Below are 20,818 nucleotides of genomic sequence, written 5' to 3' on the forward strand. Positions count from 1 at the left end.
GAATAGTTAAACTATAACTTTAAAAGTTAATTATTGGCAAACAGTTCCTAATGTCCAGTTTCATCAAGCTTTTCCAAGATGGGTGCTCTGTAATTGTTGGAGTTCAATTTGTATAATCCCCAACTGGGTAATCTGGAATTTGAAGACCACACATTTGACAGGCACTCAATACAGGAAGTATATCAAAGAGGCTGACAGTTGATTTATGCTACGGACACTGTAACAGCATGGTTTAATCCAGCGGTGGGATTCATTTACCTTCCCCACAGGTTTGCAAATGGGAGCAGATGTGCTGCATCTGTGCACATGCATTGCCTTCTGCACATGAGCAGTGCTCACGCATTATGTTGGGGCAGATGGGCGGAGCCTCCCACAGCCGCCGCTACCGGTCTGCCTGAACCGGAGAGAACTGTCTGAATTCCACCTCTGGTTTAGTCTTGTCCTCATGATTGCTGGTTCTAGGTATCAGTATGGCTTTGAGATCAATGGCTTTATGTTATAGAGGCAGATCTTCAGTATTTAAAATCTATTTGATAAATTTGGGAAGGGTAGTGAAATAGCAACAGTACTTAGACAAACTTTATATAGCTCCGTAGTACTTTACAGCACTCTCTGAGCAGTGTATAATGCCAGCATATTGGCCCCAATAATCCAGATCCTCATTTTATTGACCTTGGAAGAATGGAAGGCTGAGTCACCCTCGAGCCATGTCAGGATCAAACTCCTGACTGTGGGTAGAGTAAGCCTACAATACTGCATTCTAATCATTCTACCACCAGGGAAATGGATGTTGGCTAAAAGAACTGTAAAATACTGCAATGGAAAACGTGGACATGATTTATGAGTAAAGATTTTTTTTATGGCTATGTGTTGCCAAATTTAAATTAATTCCTTTCAACCAAAAGACAAGGAAGAAAACTTTAAGGCAATGTAATCAAAAAGTTGTATTTATTTACTTTATATCCCAACTTTACTATTTTTATAAACAAAAGTGCCAAACATAATTAATACTTGTTTCCCTGCGGGAACACTCTTCTGTCACGCTAATGGCCACGGCAAAAGGAGTGGCAGGTCCAGCAATGCGCAACATAGCAACAGCCATGAGGTGACCATGCTCGTCGCTTCCTGCACCTCAAAGCTAATAAGACCTTCCCAAAAATAAGGCCCAACACTTATTTTGGGGCTCAAAAGAAAATAAGACCCTGTCTTATTGTCAGGGAAACATGGTACATTTTATATACCATATTTTTCAGAGTATAAGACGCACAGGAGTATAAGACACACCAAGATTTCAAAGAGGCAAATAAAAAAAAATCTGTGCACTCTGCAGACCTCCCAAAAATAGTTTATTTTGTGTGAAAACGGGTCTGTTTTTTAAAAAAAGGGCATGAATAGCCTTTAGGAGGCTTATAGAGTGCTCCTGGGAGATGGGGGGGGGCAAAATTGAGCAAAAATCAGCCCGTTTTTGCTCATTTCTGCCCTCCCTATGAGCACTCTGAAAGCTTCCTAGAGGCTATGCATGGACATTTTGGTGAAGGGGGCGGGGTTTCAGGCCAAAAATGTTGCATTCAGTGTAGAAGATGCACCCAGATTTTCAGTCTCTTTTTTTGAGGGAAAAAGGTGCATCTTATACTCCGAAAAATACGGTAGATACAATTGATCTCCCCCCCCCCCTCACTTCGGAGCCTTAAAATTGGATTATGCTCTTTCTGTGATAATTAAAACTAAGATCATGATTTGGATTGATTTTTTTTTTTTTCATCTGGGGCCAAGTAAAATCAACTTTCCATCGTGTAAATCATGTCTTTTATGCTATGGTCTAAACATAAACACGCCGAGAAACAAAATAGGAATGTCTTTTTCCAGTATTTTCAGAACAAACATAGGGCCAAGGAAATGGGTAATCTTCGTGGTTCCCATGCTAAAGACTTCCAGACCGATTCAGCAAGCTGAGCCACTTAAAACATCAAGACGGTACGAATGCTGAAAAATAAAACACAGGCTTCACTTTCCACATCCTCTCGTAAAGGAACATGATCAAAACACAAGTATTTTTAAATTCGGGGCCTGTGACTGATTTCCTATTTTCAAAGCTTGCTGACAGATATTGTTGTTAATCTTGGAATATGGGAAAGGCAGGCTGTGCAGTTGGGAAATGGGACGGTTGCACTTGTTTGTGGCAATGTCAGGACAACAGCATTTGCCATTCGTAAGAAATCAGTGCTGTGGAAAACCCATCTAGTCAAGTAGCTATGGGCCACAGAGAATGGCACGCAATGTGTGTATTGTGTAGATCAGCGGCCACTAACTGGTGATCTGTGAACCACTGGTGGTCCGCAGAAAAATTATTTGCCTTTTTTTTATATTAGACTAAATCAGGGGTCCTCAAACTTCTCCCCCTGGGATGGATACGTGCAATGAACATCCATGTTGCTGCAGAGAGTCTCCCCTTTCAGGGTCTTTTTGTGTTGGTCAGAGGGAGGCAGAAATTCCAACTTGGGGTCTGCTTCAGCCTCCTGGTGTGGGGCTCTGGGTGAAGGCTGGAGGGAAGTGCCGCTGGTGGCAAAAAGCTGGAGAACCTTGTTTCAGTGGGACTGCATCATGGCCTGGAACTGGCTAGCCATCTCAGCCCGCTGAGCCTCCAGGTGCCGGTACCTGGCCTTGCACTCCCACAGGTCTTCCCTCTGCTTGGAAAGCCTATGCTCGTAGTCCTCAGAGAGGTGCTTCTACTGAGCCTCCTTCTCTGGTGAGATCCAATTTGAACTGAGCTGTTTTGCCAACTCTTTCTCGTGGTGGCTGCTTAGCTCCAACAACTGCTTCCTGTTGGGGCCCTAAGTAGCCCAGGTGAGGAGGCAAGGAGCGGCTGGGAGGCAAGGGGCGAGTAGGGCTGGTGAGGTGCCTCTCGATGTGAGTGACATTGAGTTGGCCACGCCCAACCGGTAACATGATACCCTAGCCACATCCACCCAGCCAGTCATTAGGCAGATCATATTAGTGGTCCGCGGGATTTAAAAGTATGAATTTAGTGGTCCCTGAGGTCCGAAAGGTTGGTGACCCCTGGTGTAGATTCACTCCTGAGGTAACTCACCACACAATGGAGGAATCTGGGAAATCAGCCCCAAAAGCTGAATGCAGATCTGAGCAGATCTCCTGAACTTTATTGCCTCATAGAACTGTGCTCCAACCACTTATCAATTGCTTCAACAGCCTTGCTTCAATATTAGAAGAAAGCCAGAAACAGAGCCCCACACAAGGCAAAAAAAAATGCAAAGAAATTTTACAGTGTTATCTCACTTGGTAGCCCCTTGTTAAAAACACTGTCAGTATGTATAGAAGTGAAACTGCCTTGGTCAGCTTCATGGATGATGAACAGAAACAAAGGGAATATGAATTCTGACTTTCTTAGTTCTCCTAACAGTCCTCATCTCAATGGCCATGGTATCTTTCTTGATGACTTTGCAGCCTTGGAAATTTATTTTTATTTTATTATTAAATTTACTTGCCACCCATCTTGTATCAAATGATTGCGGGCAGCTTACAGCATAAAAGCATTAAAACCATCAGATATAAAATGACCCAGCAGTTAAAATAAAACCACTTAACATAAGATGGAGAATGAGGGAGGAACATACATGGGGGGGATGGATGAGGTGGGATTACCCCAAACAAGTGCAGCGGCCACATTTCCCAGCTGCACAGACTGCCTCTCCCATATTCCAACCTTAACAATAATATATGTCAGTAGATATTAGTCAAGCATCTCCAGTGGGAAGTCCCTCTCCCCCCAGTTGGGTCCCCAAGTCATCTAGCAGAACCAGATCTTAAAACTCTTATGAAAAGTCAAGAGGTTAGGAAGCAAACACACCTCAGGTGGCAAGATATTCCAAAGGGCAGAAGCGGGGCTTGCTTTGAGTGGTTCCCTCCCTATCTGGCAAGATAGTCCCAGATGGTATTGCTTGAGGCCTACTGTTCCATAAATGATGAAGTCCTTCAAGGCTGCTTTGAATCTACAGTGCTTTTCAAATGAACCCATCAACTGTTGGGACGGGACCAGTGGTGAGTTGTGGATCCCAATGCAACCAGTACATTGCAATGGGGCCTGGCGTCTCCCACATGCACGTGCGCACACGCGTGCGCATGCGTCATTACCTCTGGGACGCCTCCAGGACGTTCCGGCTGCTTGGTGGAGCATCGTGGCCATATGCTCTGTGCGCCGAAGTGCCAAAGAGCTCAAATACAGGTAAGGAGCTCAGGCAGGCGGGTAGTCCCTCCGGAGCACCGTATGAGAACGGTACCTTGTGCTCCCGGCAGGCACCGGTACGCCTGTACTGGGGCGTACCGCCTGACACCCACCACTGGATGGGACCTTGAAATGCAATTATCTAGCTAACACTATCAGGCAATGGTGTAGCTCCCTTGAAGGTTTGCCTAAGGCTAGTGATGGGCTGAATGAAGGAAAACAAATTAAAACCAAATCCACATAAGACAAAAATATTCATTGTGAAAGGTCATCACTCTAGATTTTGCATGGAGCTATTCCTGATGAAATCACTCTCTCCCAAAAAGAGTGGGCATGCAATTTAGGAGTGACTCTGGATTAGGTCAGGATCTAATTTTAACTTCCAGGCTTGTCTTATGCATTATATAAGGTTATTCATGTGTGCAACTTCAGAGCTTTAATTGGGACAAACTGCTACAGCCAGGTCGATGTTTGGCTTATCCCCTAGAGCCCACATCATGCTAAGGTTAAGTCAGGTGCCAATTTGCATTCGGGTGCAATAGAAGTTATAGCTTATTGTTTAAAGTGGCTTAGACCTGGGATACCTAAAACCATGTCATCTCCTCCTCTGAGACTCTTAGTTAGAGCGGCTGCTGAGTATAGCTGGTTGATCTGGCTGCCAGCTGGGACTATTTTTTTCGGGGGAGGGGGAGAGGAGGACTTTGTGTATATAGAGTCCATGAGAACAATGTCTTAGTAGAATTAAACCTTTACAAGACTTTAATATGCACTCTTTCAATTAACATTTAACTTTATCTAGAGAACTCTTAGACTCAGCCTCACTGCTCTGTGAAATATACATCTAAGAAAAGTGCAGTAAATACTTCGGTTTCCTGGCAAGCCCTTTTGGTCTTTACAGAGCTTCAAAATTAATATTTGCTCTATGTGTAGATGAAACAGAATTTATTTGTTATTTAAATCCTGTATTTATTATGTTGATAAATAACTCAAGGCAGAAAATATACCTAATCCTCCTTCTTCCTCCTATTTACCCCATGTCAACTTCCTTGTGGGGTAGGGTTGGATTGAGAGAGCGCGATTGGCTCAAAGTCACCCAACTGGTTTTCATGTATAAGGTGGGAGTAGAACTCATGGGTCCCCTGGTTTCTAGCCTTGTGCCTTAACCACTAAACCAGGGGTCAGCAACCTGCGGCTCTGGAGCCGCATGTGGCTCTTTTATCCCTCTACTACATCTCCCTGTTACCAGTCGGCTCCACAATTGATAGGGCTTTCGGTTAGGACAGGTAGAGGAAAAAGGATGCCACATTAGGAGGAGACTCTATGGTGGTGGAACCGGATTTCTGGTCGGCTCCAGAAATGAACGGGGGGCTTCTGGTTAGGACTTTTGTGACTCTTTCGAGTGTTTAAGGTTGCTGACCCCTGCACTACACCAATCTGGCTTTTGGAATTCAAACTGAAGTCTGAGCTGAAACTATTTCTGTTAGAAGTAGGTAACGATGGCGAAGAAATCTCACCTCTTTCCAGCACGAAGCAAGTCAAATCCTTTCCCAATATCACTGAACGGTAAAATGTGGGTGATCAGAACATCTGGTTTAAATTTTCCTTCCATGTAACTGGAGACCAGTTGAGGAATTGAATCTTTCATCTTCCAGCCTAGAAGAAACGAAAACAAATGTAACTTACTAGATGTTGGCTCTGCTTCCCATGAACATTTTTGCAATTTGTCAAACTTTTTTTTTTTTTTGGCAAATTGCAAAATTGCTCATAACAAAACTTGTAACATTACTTTTTTGTCGTTGTAAAATCAAATGTAGAATAATAAAGTAAAACTGGGAGCACATGAATTGCTAAATGCTTACTCTTAACTGCTGCCTCGTTTTCTGGAGGAAAGATGGCAGCTTTTTCGTCATTCCATACGAAAAAAAAGACAAAGAAAATATCTGTTTATGGGTGCGTTCCCTTATCTTTCATCTGTCAACATACCTCCAATGAAACTCCCTTTTATGGTGCGCCCTGTAAGAAGCAGCATAGGATCCAATGGGAATTTAGCACCTAGGGGGGGCATCCCAATCACCACACAGATCCCACAGCCCATGTGACAAGAGGCCAAAGCAGCTGCCTGGTTGGAAATAAGGGAAGAAATTAAGAAAGTTTTTGCTGTGCAAAGAAAAAAGGGACAATGGATGAACATTAAAAATACTGGTATTTGACCCTGGAAATAGTAAAGATAAATAACAGCTGGTTTAGTATAAAGCAGGGGTGTCAAACTGGATTTCTCAGCATTGTAGTTCTCCGCTGCGGGCTGACTGTGGGCGAGGGGTAGCGGGGGGGAGACAGGACGCCTCCTGCAGCAATTTGCCAGGCAAAACGGGTGCAGGGGCCTTGCCCCATTTTAAGCCTGGATGGCCTCCTGCAGCACATTGCCGGCCAAAATGGGGTGCAGGGGACGACGACGTGTGCAGTCCTCCCGTGCTCCATTTTGGCTGCCAGAGGCACCGTGGGCCGGTCCTTTGCTATTTCTAGGCCAGCCACATGGGCCAAATTTAGACACCCCTTGGGCTGGATGCAGCCCATGGGCCTTGAGTTTGACACCCCTGGTATAAAGCAAATGTATACTGAATGTTCTGCAACCGTTATACAGCCACTACCGATGCTCATGCCTCACAATAATTATTGAGCTCCCTACTCCCCAAAATGATTTTTTTTTACCAACAATTCTCTGAAGTTACACCTGAAACTGCTGATAGCATTCCAAAGGTTCTCTAATCTTTCTGGAAAGCTGATCAGTGACTTTTTTCAGGACTGACAGTTGAGTATCCTTAAATAGCACCTGTCCATTTCCTCCTTAAGAAGCTCAATACAATTACAATTCTTGTTTTTTATATTTGCTGTGTTTTATCTGGTTGTTGAACGCTGTCCGGGGTGCCTGTTGTGAGATGAGCAGCTGCATGAATTTTTTTAAAGATAGGTAAATAAGTAAAAACAGATTTGATCTTCCAACTATCTTAACTGAACAATATACAGGCTCTAGCTACTAACACTCAAGAGTTTAATCTCAAACAAGAGGACTTCCTTGGCAGTCTGCTGGAAGGGCAGGATATTTGAAATAAAAAGAGATCAATTTTTAGACTGTGTACCAAGGGTGGGTTGCTGTCAGTTTTACTACCGGTTTGCAACCACAATGCGCACCAAACACGCATTGCATGTGTGTGTGCTGTTCAATGTAAATTGTTCTGCGCACATGCACAGAACAATTTACAGTGAACTGCGCACATGCAGTCACTAAAATCCAACATGGCAGCGATATCAGCGGTGGCAAGGGAATCGGTTCAGGGGCGTGTCGGGCCAGTTCCGGGACTCAGGCCTGAATTCTACTACTAGTTCGGTCAAACTAGACCGAATGGCAGCAATCCACCTTTACCATGTACTATGAACTCATTGTCTTGAGCTACTAAATGAGGTTGTTCAAAAGAGGAAATTACTGTGAGTTTTTGTGGTTGACAATGGACTCTCTTCCCAACCCTGATTGAAGATCTTTAACCACTACGCCCCAACAATTGATCCATAGAGGGATGAACTATCGTTTGTTGTCTTGATGACCATTTACTTTCTCTTTGAACCCCAGCTGTCAAGAAGCAGGAAGGGAATAGGACTCATATCCCTACTCTATTTCAGACACTGTAGAATAGGGGTGTCAAACTTTGGATACAGTGGACAAAATCTGTGTTCCAGTATCTCTCCAAAATATCAGATTGTCCATTATATCCAAAGTAATTCAGACAATTCGTTTAAATTTAGATTAATGATTTAAATTGTATTATCACTTGCATATTGATGCTATTTATATCACTTGCATAAGAATGGATTTATGCAAATAAAGTAAAACGTAGATTGTTTACACAAATGAGGTATATTCAGATGGCTGGTAGTAGCAGATGTTGTCTTAGCCTGAACGTTCTTTTAAATCAAAATTTCACCATAGTGCTTTCACTGAATCTAGCATCAAATGGCAAAAGAGCCAATACATTTTGATTAAATACATACCAGTGTTTCCAAACTTCCAGCAACCTCAAAGGCATAATCTACACCAGTGGTCCCCAACCTTTTTATCGCCGCGGACCAGTCAGCCTTTGATAATTTTACCGTGGCCCGCTGAGCGCGCGCAGGGGTGGGGGGCGTTGTTCGCGACGACACATTGATTGTTTATATATCAGATTGTTTTGATTAAACTTCCCTGGAGCCAATATGCTATATGTTATGTTACTTAAGAATATATATATATACCTCAGAATCAGATACAACATCCACATCATTTCCAACTGAGTCAATAAAATCATATGCCATGCCAAAGCTATTTTAAATAAAGATATGAAATTAATCAAGTATTGCATTTATTTTTCAAAATGAATGTACTTTTTTTTTAATTTAAGTTTTGTACCCTATCTTTTCTAACTAACGTTAACTTTAAAAAGATGTTACATCAGACGACAATACAAGTAATTAAATGAAGACTAAAATAAGTGTTTTGGCATATTGAGCTTTTTATATTTCTTTCTTATATTGCTTCCTTAGTTGAGAACTTGCTCCTCAGCTTACTTACGCATTAACTGTTTGTTGCTTTTATGCTTTATTCATTCACTGCTCCATCTTCAGTTTTTTTCACAGGGGGCAGGGCTTCCTTCCTCCGTTCCCTCCCTCCCTCCACTCCTTTGGCCACCAATTTTGATCCAATTCTCTCTCTCTCTCTCTCACTCACACACACACACAAACGTTCTGGGGGGGGGGTTGAATTACTCCGCCCCACTGCGCAAAGTCGGCTCAGCATGTGTTCGGCCCCCACTTACGCCGAATCAAATCCGCGGCCGGTGGGACCAGGGGGTTGCATTTCAAAGCCGCCAGTCCTCTGCAGGAGCTAGTAGGAAAGCGGCGGAGGTGGAGGCGGCGGCAGGGATAACCCAGAGCCCAGCTGACTCCGTTCGGAGAAGAAGCAAGAGGACTGGCGGCTCATCAAAACAAGTCTGGGGAGGTCCTTTGCAGGCGGCCAGTTCTAGCCGCCTGCAAAGGACTTCCCCACGTTTGCTTTACAGAAAACTCTGCGCGGCAGATAGAATCTTAGAGGGAAAAGTGATCATGGCCCCCGGTCGCTGCGCGGCCCGGTGCCAGGTACTCCACGGCCCGGCACCGGTCCGCGGACCGGGGGTTGGGGACCACTGATCTACACCATGTCCAGTCATTTCCAGCACTACTTCTTGAATGGGTTTCTTGTAATCTTGAGGGTTGATACATTCTGTGGCTCCCAGTTCTTTTGCCTTTCCAAATTTGTCGCTGTTAATGTCAATCCCAATGATACGAGACGCTCCAGCTGTTTTGCATCCCATGATCACAGAGAGACCAACTCCTCCCAAACCAAAAACAGCACAGGTGGATCCAGGTGTAACCTATGGAGTCAGGGAGAAAGATAGCAGAGATACATTCAAGCTACCCCCAGCAGTGTAACGAATTGATGGAGAAGGCCTTAAATAAAATTTGAGAGCCAATCAGAACTTATAAACAGTCCCAAAGGTGCTTTGTTTTAGAGGCAACTGGACTTTCTGGTTTTTTCTTTGAAGATGTTTCGTTTCTCATCCAAGAAGCTTCTTCAGCTCTGACTGGATGGTGGGAAATGGAAGGATTTATACTCCTTGCAGACAGCTGGACATTTGCATTCTTTTTTTTTTTAATGTGTTTTTATTTTCCATTTCATTTTCGTACAGTCACATATATACTGTGCATAACCGGGGCCATATAACATTAAACAATAAACACAGCCATTCCTCTTGTTGGCAATACCCCCCAAAATAGAAACCCAATGTACCCCTTCGACCCTCCATACACCCTTTCTTTCGCCCCCCTCCAACTTCCCTTCTTCCCTCCATCATTCCCCTCTACCCTACTTCCCCTCCCCCTCTCCCACTCCTCTCTCCCGATACACTCCCACCCTTCCTTTTCCCCCTCCCTCCAGTCCTCTCTCCCACCCTCGCTACAGTCCTCTCTCCCACCCTCGCTACCCCTCTTTCTTCTATCCCTCTACTCCTCCCTTCGGTGTATTTCTACAATCTATTAATATATTCAGCTTGTCCTATTTTTACAGTGAAATTAAAGAGCAACAGTATACAAGTGCCGTCACGTTACTTTAAAATCTAGCACATACTATATATCCCCCCATCCCCCCTAACACCCCACCTCCCTTCCCTCCCGACTTCCCAGAGCCCGTAAACGGTATAGATTTTTAACAAACACAGTCTAAAATACGTTGAGACAAAGGAAATAAAAAAAAGAAGTTAATAACATTTCTACATTGAACTCAGCTTCTTCCTGTTACACTAACTTTGAGCAGTTTAGATTATTCCTAATCTTAAGCATAGACTATCTGTAATTTCTTAGTCCCATATTTGTTTTGTATATAGTCAATCCATTTTTCCCAGTCTCTTAAGCTGCCGCCATCAGCAAGATCCCGCCCAGGAAGTCGACATTTGCATTCTTTTAGTGGGCCCTTAAGGTCACCTGGGATGGGGTGGCTCAGTGGCTAAGATGCTGAGCTTGTTGATCAGAAAGGTCGGCAATTCAGTGGTTCAAATCCCTAGCGCCACATAATGGAGTGAGCTCCCATTACTTGCCCCAGCTTCTACCAACCTAGCAGTTCAAAACCACGTAAAAATGCAAGTAGAAAAATAGGGACCACTTTGGTGGGTGGGAAGGTAACAGCACTCCGTGCGCCTTCAGTCTTTAGTCATGCCGGCCACATGACCACAGAGATGGCAGACAGACAGCGCTGGCTCTTCAGCTTAGAAATGGAGGAGAGCACTGCCCCCTAGAGCCAGAAACAGCTAGCACGCATGTGCCAGGGAACCTTTACCTTTAGGTCACCTGGAGGCTTATCTGTGTCCTCAGGGTCACCTGAGTGGTGCAAATGGGTGTGGAGCCTTCTTGGAACTGTTGAAAGGACTGTGTTGTAGACTGGAGATAGAGAATGTCGTATCCCTCCCTTTCTGTTGAGAGAGGGCTGTTCAGTTTTGACACAGATGGCCTCTTTGACCCCTCTTTCAAACCAGCCATCCTCTCTGTCCAAAATATGGACTTTGTTGTCTTCCAAAGAGTGACCTGTGTCTTTTAAATGCAGATGGACTGCTGAATCTAGTCCTGAAGCTTCTTGGATGAGAAGCAAGACATCTTCAAATAAAAACCAGAAAGTCCAGTTGCCTCTTGGGGGGAAAAAAGCACCTTTGGGGACCACTATGACCTGGATGATTGAGACTCTCCATAGACAACTTATAAATAGGTTTTCTCACCTGGGCTGTATTGAGGGCGGCCCCATAACCAGTAGAGAACCCACAGCCAAAAAGACAGACTTTATCCAGAGGTGCAGCAGCATCAATTTTAACAATGGTAGAGTCAGGCATGACTGTATATTCAGAGAAAGTGCTAATCCAAAGGAAGTGATGAATTTGCTTCCCTTTGCAGCTGAATCTACTGGTTTTGTCAGGCATCAGATTTTGTGGTTCAGAGATGCTGTTTCAGAGATAAACAGACTTGTCAGGAAGAAAAGAAACTTTATGTGCAATGCCCTGAATCCAAAAATATGCAAAAAAAAAAGTTTTTAAAGGAACTCACTGGGTTTTCAGGCAACAGTTGGTGTTTGATTTTAAACATGAGTTGCATTCTCCACACTGGGGCACACAGAGAGGAATAACTTTGTCTCCTTCAAATACAAAGGAAAAAAACATGAAACCTCTGGATCAAAAGATCATGTTTATTACCCACATTGTTATAAATCAAGATTTATAAAGCAGACTTTTCCTGATATATTTGCCATAGTTTGAAACAGCCTTCTGAATGCACTCATTAAAATTCAGATCGTAATTCATTTGTGAATTGGGGAGGGGAAGCAATACTAAATCAGATGTCCTAGAAGCAGTTCATTTCATTTAACCGTAAACATTCTTCATTCACACTATACCAGTTTAGCATATTGGATGAACCTAGCATCTGTGGTTTTAAAGTAGAAACTTAAAGTCTACAGCTTTGCAATCTGTGGTTCAAGGCAAGTCCATGTACCATCATTGCATAAGTTTGCATAGATCAAAGGTTACTTCATCAGGTGTGCAAAGTACAGGTCTGAGCGAGAAAAAATTACTTTATAAAACATACACCTTTGTTGGAAAGAGGAAGATTGAAGGGGTGAAGGGACACTAAGAGTCACAATTGCTCTAGATGTGTCTAAATCGAGTCAAAAAGAGGGCCGTGAAAATATTTACAAACCCCTCACATCCTGGACTTAAATTGTTTCAACTCCTACCCCCAAAACGACGCTATAGAGCATTGCACACCAAGACAACTAGACACAAGAACAGTTTTTTCCTGAACGCCATCTGCTAAACAAATAATTCCCTCACCACTGTCAAACCATTCACTAAGGCTGCATTACTATTAGTCTTCTCATCGTTCCTATCACCCATCTCCTCCTGCTTATGACTACAGCACTGTAACTTTGTTGCTTGTATCCTTACGGTTGATATTGATATTTTTTTCTGATTGCTTATTTGTATCCTACGGCTATCATTAAGTGTTGTACCTTATGATTCTTGACGGATGTATCTTGTGTTTTTATGTACATTGAGCGCATATACACCAAAGACTTGTGTGTCCAATCTCACTCTTGGCCAATAAAAAATTCTATTCTATTCTAAATATGAAGTCATATGACAGAGAAATTTGTGCAATGAATAGCAAATTCAGTTATGTAGTGTGACAAGATCTCCCGGACCTCTGGTGTAGTCTAGGAAAAATAGTGTTATTATAAACACAGTCTATATAGGTAGTTCTCAACTTATGATCACAATTAGGACCAGGATTTCTCTTGCTAAACGAGGCTGTTGAGTGAGTCACACCCAATCCTTTGAGCTTTTCCTCCCACAGTTAAGCGGATCACTGCGATTGTTATGTGAATCATGGGATGATTAAGGGAATCAAGCTTTTCTCATTAACTTCGCTTGTCAGAAGGCGGCTGGGAAAATTGCCAAGAGTGGTCACATGACCCCAAGAAGTTGCAACCAACGTAAATACACATCAGTTGTCAAGCACCCAGATTTTGGTCAGGTCATTATGGGGATGCTGAGAAGGTCATAAGTGTGAGGACTGATGGTAAGTCTTTTTTTCAGGGCCCGGAGAAGGGTGGTCTCTAAACAAGTGGTTTTAAGTCGAGGACAGAGGTGGGTTCCTACCAGTTCGCACCTATTAGGTAGAACCGGTTCATCAAATCTACCAAACCGGTTAGAAGAGGTTCCACCAGTGGACCCGGAAAGCAGGCCACACCTACAGAAGAGGTTCCAAAGATTTTTGAAACCCACCACTGGCAAGGATCTTGTAACTTGACAGCTTTAAGACTTGCATGCTTCAATGCCAGAGTTTCTGAATAGCTACTTGGACCAACCTAAGTACTAATTCATAATTTCATATCCGATCACATGGGCAGCAAGCCACTCCCATCCAGTCACATGGGTGGCAAGCCACTCTCACAAAGGAGGCCACACCCACAGAGTAGGTTCCAACAATTTTTGAAACCCACCACTGGTCGAGGATTACCTCCAGTTAAAGAAATCATGGACTGTAATATCTGAACACAGTTCTGTACAATGCAGACTCTATGCAACAGCGTATGGCAAATACAGTATGCTGGATACCCATTGTATTTTGACTATATTAAAATGCACATGAAAAAGCCAGAGGAGTTTCTTCTCTGTACCTGGTTTTACACATGTCACCCCTGGCCCAACACTCTCTACTATTCCGGCTCCTTCATGGCCAGGAATGACCGGAAACTCTACTTTGGGGAAAGAACCTTCCAGAACATGGTCATCTGTCCCACATATTCCAGTGGCTATTATCTATAGTAGAGAACAAAGAGAAATAGAGAACAAAGAGTTATGTCCAACCATTGTGGGCATTTACTAGGGGCTTCCAATTGCCTATGCATAATAATCTCGTATGAATATGGATAAGCCAATGGATTCTCAACAGTGGAGGAAAATGCAATGTAAAAATGCTAATTACTCTGATGCCACAGACCATGGGGCAGAATGCTGTTTATTTTTACCAGTGGAATGCATGCTATTCACTCCATTCATCCATCTTCACCATTCTCCTAAAGGCAGAAAAAAGATGAATAACATTTTGGCAGTGGTTTGCTCTCCAAGCTTGTTTTAATTTAGTTTCTGGATGTTTTGTTACCAGACTGGGTAACATCATCAGCAGGATTGTCTAGTCCTATTCTCCCTAGTTTAGAAATGTCTTGTGTGCCAGCGTGGTCATTTGGTTGGTTGTTCATTTGGAGCCATATTTTAATTCTGCGCTCCAAATGAACAACCAACCAAATGACCACACTGGCACACAAGACACTTATAAGCTAAGGAGAATAGGACAAGATAATTCTACTGATGATGTTACCTAGTCTGGTAACAAAACATTCAGAAACTAAACTGAAACAAGCTTGAAGAGCAAACCACTGCCAAAATCTAAAACCAGAGCTGCAAGTATTTTCTATTATTTCAAAATGAATAATATTTATTGTATGCCTTGGTTTCTAAGTATAATTCTTCATAAGTGTGCAGTTATTTTGTAAACAGGGCAAAATATTTTTCAGCAGTGTCTTAAGTAAGCCATGTTGCATGTAAGCCGTGAAAACCTTGTTTGCCTATTGCAATTTCTGTGCAAGATAGAAATTGTCAATTCCAATTTGTCTTTCCCTGATATCAAAGCAGTGCTCATCAATGTCATCAGCGACTTGATAGCTCTTCTCGTGCCATTTTGGATTTCTGATTCAAACTGTCACATTGCAAGAGGTACACATGCAAAATTTTCTTACGTTTGTTAAAATCCTCCTCCTTAATTGAATCAAAGTGTTCCGATTCACATTTCTTCACACTATCCTGCACAATTTATCTTTTGTGCGTGCCTTAATTTATCTTTCCTTCTAATTGCACTGGAAAAGGCTGCTCTAATTTATCAGCAGTCTTCTTTATACAGCAGTTATGTAAATTATAACATTTAGTACTGAATTTCATATGGAGTATGAAAGATAAATATTCCATAATTTTTATGGCAAATGAATCACTGAAGTAAGATAATTGCAAAATGATGCCACGTAGCTTCTTGGACTAGGAAGCACTCATGCCTCAATTGCATGATCATTTGGGAAAATGGGATGGGAGGTTATGCCAAAACTAATAGCAGCAAACTCAAACTCAGAAGGAGTCTTTGCATCCCTGTCCACCCCACTAATTTTATTCAGATCTATGGAGCAGACCTGAGCACTGTGTTGGATTGGAAGGTGAAAGGTGCTTTGAAAACATGGGAGCCCACATATAGAATCTATTTACAACTCTTTAAAATAGCTGTGTCATTTCTTGGGATCAGAAAAGACCCACAATTTTCAAAACCTCTGGGATCCATTTTGCACCTTTAAGCCTGTTCTTATCCAGTATGATATAGTGGTTGATTTGGTGGTCTAGGAATTGGGAAATCATAGCTTTATTTTATCCTCAGACCAGTGGTGAAAATCAAATTTCTTTACTACCGGTTCTGTGGCCCTGGCTTGGTGGGCGTGGAAGGATACTGCAAAATCTCCATTCCTCCCCACTCTGGGGCCAGCCAGAGGTGGTAATTGCCGATTCTCTGAACTACTCAAAATTTCTGCTACCGATTCTCCAGAACCTGTCAGCACCTGCTGAATTTCACCCCCCCCCCCCCCGCCTCAGACCCAGAAGCTCATTGAGTAACTAAGCCAGTCACAGTTTCTCTCTCTCTCTTTGCTCACACTAATTCATAGGGTTGTTGTTTTGGGAACAAGTAGGAAGTAGTATTGGGTACACTGTTATGACTCCCAAATAAAAGTTGGAATATAAATCTAATACTGAAAAATGAGTGTAAGAGGTCACAAATGGGGTGCCAGAAAAATTGCACGTAAACTAGAGATTACAAATGACAATTCAATGAAAGCAAGGCTGCATTCACAGGACACATTTAGTGAACCCAAACAGACCACACTGTGGTCTGCGAATGAAACATAATTCCCACTTACTTTTCTCTTAGCCTTTCAAGGGTTGCCAATGTACAAGTATTTATTTAGCAAACTGCTTTGCAAATGTTTGAAAAACAGATTAATGAAAGTGACAAGTTGAAGCTTTCCTTCAAGAACAAAACAGTGCTTTCCAAAATAGAGGACTGTGGAACATTACTCATAAAAATGGAACTACCTTAACACGAACTTCATGAGACCTTGGTGGAGCCACTTCTACCTCTTCAATAGAAAGTGGTTTGCCGACTTCCCAAGCCACAGCTGCTCTACATTTGATAACCTAGGAAAGTCAAACCAAAAACAAATATGTTTAGCATCATCCTATGCAAAGCACGAAGCAGATGAAACCAAGAGAAGCCTAAAACCCTTCTCAATGTAGCATCTCATAGTGAGGGTCATAGAGAAAACCTGTTATGCTGTTCCAGTAGGAGTAATCAGCTCCTTTGAGATATAGCACCAGAGGCCTCCACAGGAGGCTCAAATGAGAAACCTAATGTCCCATAGTTGCACCACAAGCTCTACTCCCTTTGGACATGCATCAAGAGGATGTACATGTGTATAAAAGGAGCAGAACTTGCATTGAAAGGATGTAATGCTACTCTAGTCGTTTCAATGAAAGCCTCCATCCTGTGGACACTTCCATATAACACATTTTTTTGCAATAAAGGAGCACAATACGCCACATGTGAAGAGGGGGATTTTTTTGCCATTTGGGAAAAATGGAAATTAATCCACCATGTTATCTACTGTACATCTGAGAGTGATAATCTTTCTCATCCCTTTCTCATCCTCATCTCAGCCCCTCTGACTAGAGGGGCTGAAAACTGTTGGTGCTTTTCTACTTTTTGAGACAACTGTAAGTGCAAGCTGGAAAAAAACTGGGCATACATGTTAAGAGAGTGTGTGTGTGTCTGCCCCCTCCTGACAGACTCCCTCTCCCATCAGAAATTCTATAGTGTCTGCGGCATAACATGAATTCACTTTCCCAAAATGCTAATTCTGGCTTCAAGCCACCTAAAAAAATGTCAATTTTTAATTTACTTTGAAACTTGGACAAAGTAGTAAATGAAATCTACAACAGCTCTACAACTGAGCTATGACCCTAAGTCTAGTGGTGCAACAGGGTGCCCTTTCCTCTTTGGGCAATTATATATTAACAGTGTTATCTTAACAAATCACTTGGTTTTTAACCTGAGGTTTTTAATCCCCCCTCAGTGCAATCAGTGACTTATAATATAGTCTAATACATTTTCCAGAAATCATATACACACTAGATAATGTACTATACAGTGCTGTATTGAACTATTATATGTTCTAAGTAAGGGATGAATGCAGTCATGTACGCACTTAGAACTTCCTGCAACTTAAATCCCTAGTTATATGTGCTTCAGATGTCAATGTAGCTGCAATAGCATGAAAATTAGATTGCAATTGTAACCATTTTGGGTGGTAGAACACCTTCAAGGCAATCTTGATTCTTGGTGACTGCCTAGACAGCTCCCTGAGGTTTTCTTGGCAAGATTTCCAAAATGGTTTGCCACTGCCTGCTTTCGAGGGCTAGGAGAGAGTGACTGGCTCAAGGTCATCCAGTTGGCTTTTGTGTTGTAGGAAGTTAAGATCCACCCCTCTCCTAGAAAAATGAAATATCCTAGGAAACTCACAATTTCCCAGTTTCTTGCCTGACTCCTTAACTCCTACCTCAATCTGGTCTCTCAACTGTAAACATATTTAAATAGAAATCGATCGCACTGAACATACTGTTTGGATTTATAGTGAACAACAAAGAAGTCAACAGCATTATAGTCTAGCATATTTCAAGAACGCCGCCCATCTGAGTTGCGTTAGGCTTACTAAATGAAGAATAGTGCAGTAACTACAGCTACAGTCTTGCAAGCAAAGCCATTGATATATTTACTTAGGATGTCTCAGTTTAAGGGCAAACCGTGATCCAACAAGCAAGACGAATTAATTGCTCATTGTCTATGCATTGGGCCAACTGGGGGAGGTTGTAGGCCAGTGTAGTTCATTATATATTTGAATACAATTAAATAAAAATTGGATTTCTAGCTATATAATTCTTGCACGTTGTTCCATTCAATCTTACTGTTGCCATTTATTCACAGAAAAGCATGCAAGAAGGTACGCCGTCTTAAACTATGCATTAAGCCCTGGTTTTGCTTAACTGGTTTACTGTATGTAAACTATACGTTCTTCTATTAGTTTTTCGCAGAAGAGGGAAGCCCCAGCAATCATTTACATATCCTAACAGGGGGACTCGCACCAAACATTAACCACAAATTAGCAGACGCATTTCCCGTTTAAATGAGTTTACAGCTTAGATTAGTTTACTTCTTCCCTAAGAAGAATAAGCCGTTTCTTACTTTCCCAGAAGTGTCCATGTCTGCAAACTACCTATTGCAACGAAGATCTTTCTACTCCGCTTTCGGAGAACCCTGGTCTACCGCTGTGGAAAATTGAGGGGAGGCAGAAAATAGAAGCGACTTCAGTAAACCAATATCGCCAACAATATTGGCTCCCAGCATCGACATCCCTTTTAGGGTCAAAGAGCGGTCCAAAGGCAACATTTCTTTCAGTTGAACTCTTCGCTTGCCGTAGGCGCGCCGCGGAGGACTCTGGGGAATGCAGTCAAATCTGCCTACAATATTGCCTATGGAAGCGCTAGCTAGCCTATTCTCTCAAGGAGGCATCCGCATGTGGTAATATGCTGTAACCGTCACAAGAATACTCCTCACCTGGCAGTTTGAATAAAGGGATTGTGTAAATTCGTTTTCCATATATACACTGACTTTTTCGTATGCAAAGGACATTATTAGATTTACCAGACTAAGGGGAAGAAGATTACACCTCTGAAATACTGTGCGTGCAATAGGACAATGATCCTTCCCCCCCCCTTTTTTTTTGTTATAGGTGATTTGGAGAGAAGCAGAAGCACTTTCGTCCTTAAAAGACTTTGAAAATAGCTTTTCATGTTGGACTGGGACCAGAGAAACCAGCAACCAAAGTTCTCTGGGAGATTTGGGTCTCTTTCTCAACCCAATTTGTACTTGCTGTGGGGGAAAATGGAAGGACTTTTGTGTGTGCCACTGTTCTTGGTGCTGCTGGAGAAAAAGCAGTGTATTAAACTAGGAGGTAATAATAGGATGATACTTTCCCTTGAAAAATGGGGGACTATCTTCAATTCTTCAGTAATTTCTAATCCATCTGGCAGCTGGTTACTACGATTGTAGGAAGTTATCACCCAGCCCCCTCCCAGAAAAATGAAATATCCTAGGAAATATTGAAAGGGCAGAATATTTCTCTGGCTGTGAAAAGAAAGAAACATGTTTTAAAAGACAGAATAGCTGCCTGCAGCTTCCTGCCCATCCCCCTTTGTCAATGAGCCATTAAAGCCTGAACTAGTCCACTTTACATAATAAAGAGTTCTCCCCTTCAGCTCGTAGTGATGGGATTAAGGCATGATAATATTGGCCCTTTATCCAACTCACCACATGGCATCTGAGAACTCAACCAAACCTGGATTCAAAATGCAGCCTAGAGAGTTGCCCCTGCATGGCTCCATGGGAGTCTGACAACCAATCAGAATATAAGATCAAGATCAAAGGCCAGAGAGGGCATAAAACCAGGGACTCAGCTTCTCTTCTCTTCTTCACCAACATTGAAGCATGTGATCACCTTTTCTGTTCAGGACTCAAGCCATGTGGTTCTATCCACCATTAAAACCATCTTTCCAAGCAGCCTCCATGTCTCCAGTGTCTTCTTCCCCACTTGGAGCTGAACCCAGAGGACATTTCTTCCAACACTACCATTTATATTATTGAATTTATTTCCTGCATTCCTATTTAAAGAAATACTTGAGTTGGGTTAAAGGTATAACCAACTAGGCTAATTTCTGCATGGTTTTTTTTTTTTTTTTTTTTTTGCAAAGAAAGGATTTGCCTTTGTCTCCTTCCTAAGGGTGAGAGAGAATGACTGTCCCTCACTAAATGTAAACGCAATGGTTTTTTTTTTTTTGCAAAGAAAGGATTTGCCTTTGTCTCCTTCCTAAGGGTGAGAGAGAATGACTGTCCCTCACTAAATGTAAACGCAATGGTTTTTTTTTTTTTGCAAAGAAAGGATTTGCCTTTGTCTCCTTCCTAAGGGTGAGAGAGAATGACTGTCCCTCACTAAATGTAAATGCAATGTAAAATCAGTGTAAATGCTGATTTTAAGACTGCAGTGAGACTAAAATTCATGTGTCCTTAATCACTATACCAAACTGTCTTTCTTGATATAACGGTTACAAAGCCAAAATAAAACAATGACATTGGGTGTTATGTGAGCTAAGACTTGTACAAATGAGGCTCAGTATAATGGCACATTGCCCAGTTACCCTGAATTCACATTGCATTTTGAAAATATTAAAATGCATGTCATAAAAGCCAGGGAGGGATCTTCCCTGACCTGGT

General features: G+C 42.4%; 1 protein-coding gene across 1 annotated transcript; it reads right to left on the reverse strand.

Moving 5' to 3' along the window:
* Nucleotides 1-1,714: 1,714 nt before the first annotated feature.
* LOC116513180 (alcohol dehydrogenase 1-like) lies at nt 1,715-18,922 on the reverse strand. Its single transcript, XM_032224099.1, has 10 exons — nt 18,734-18,922; nt 16,531-16,632; nt 14,022-14,163; nt 11,891-11,978; nt 11,569-11,788; nt 9,462-9,678; nt 8,285-8,328; nt 6,224-6,359; nt 5,755-5,893; nt 1,715-1,983 (listed from the first exon to the last, which is right to left on the reverse strand). Exons 1-10 carry the CDS (start codon nt 18,749-18,751, stop codon nt 1,959-1,961), a joined length of 1,131 nt encoding a protein of 376 aa, XP_032079990.1. The 5' UTR covers nt 18,752-18,922; the 3' UTR covers nt 1,715-1,958.
* Between the last annotated feature and the right edge of the window lie 1,896 nt (nt 18,923-20,818).

The sequence above is a fragment of the Thamnophis elegans genome, chromosome 9 (assembly GCF_009769535.1).
Source record: "Thamnophis elegans isolate rThaEle1 chromosome 9, rThaEle1.pri, whole genome shotgun sequence".
NCBI classification, from domain to species: Eukaryota; Metazoa; Chordata; class Lepidosauria; order Squamata; family Colubridae; genus Thamnophis; species Thamnophis elegans.

Excerpts from the sequence above, each read along its gene's own strand:
- LOC116513180 (XM_032224099.1), bottom strand. Across the intron at positions 14,164-16,530 it reads CTCATGAAGTTCGTGTTAAG|ATAATAGCCACTGGAATATG; the intron begins GTAGTTCCATTT and ends TCTCTACTATAG. Across the intron at positions 6,360-8,284 it reads CTGGAAGTTTGGAAACACTG|GCAGCTGCTTTGGCCTCTTG; the intron begins GTATGTATTTAA and ends ATTTCCAACCAG.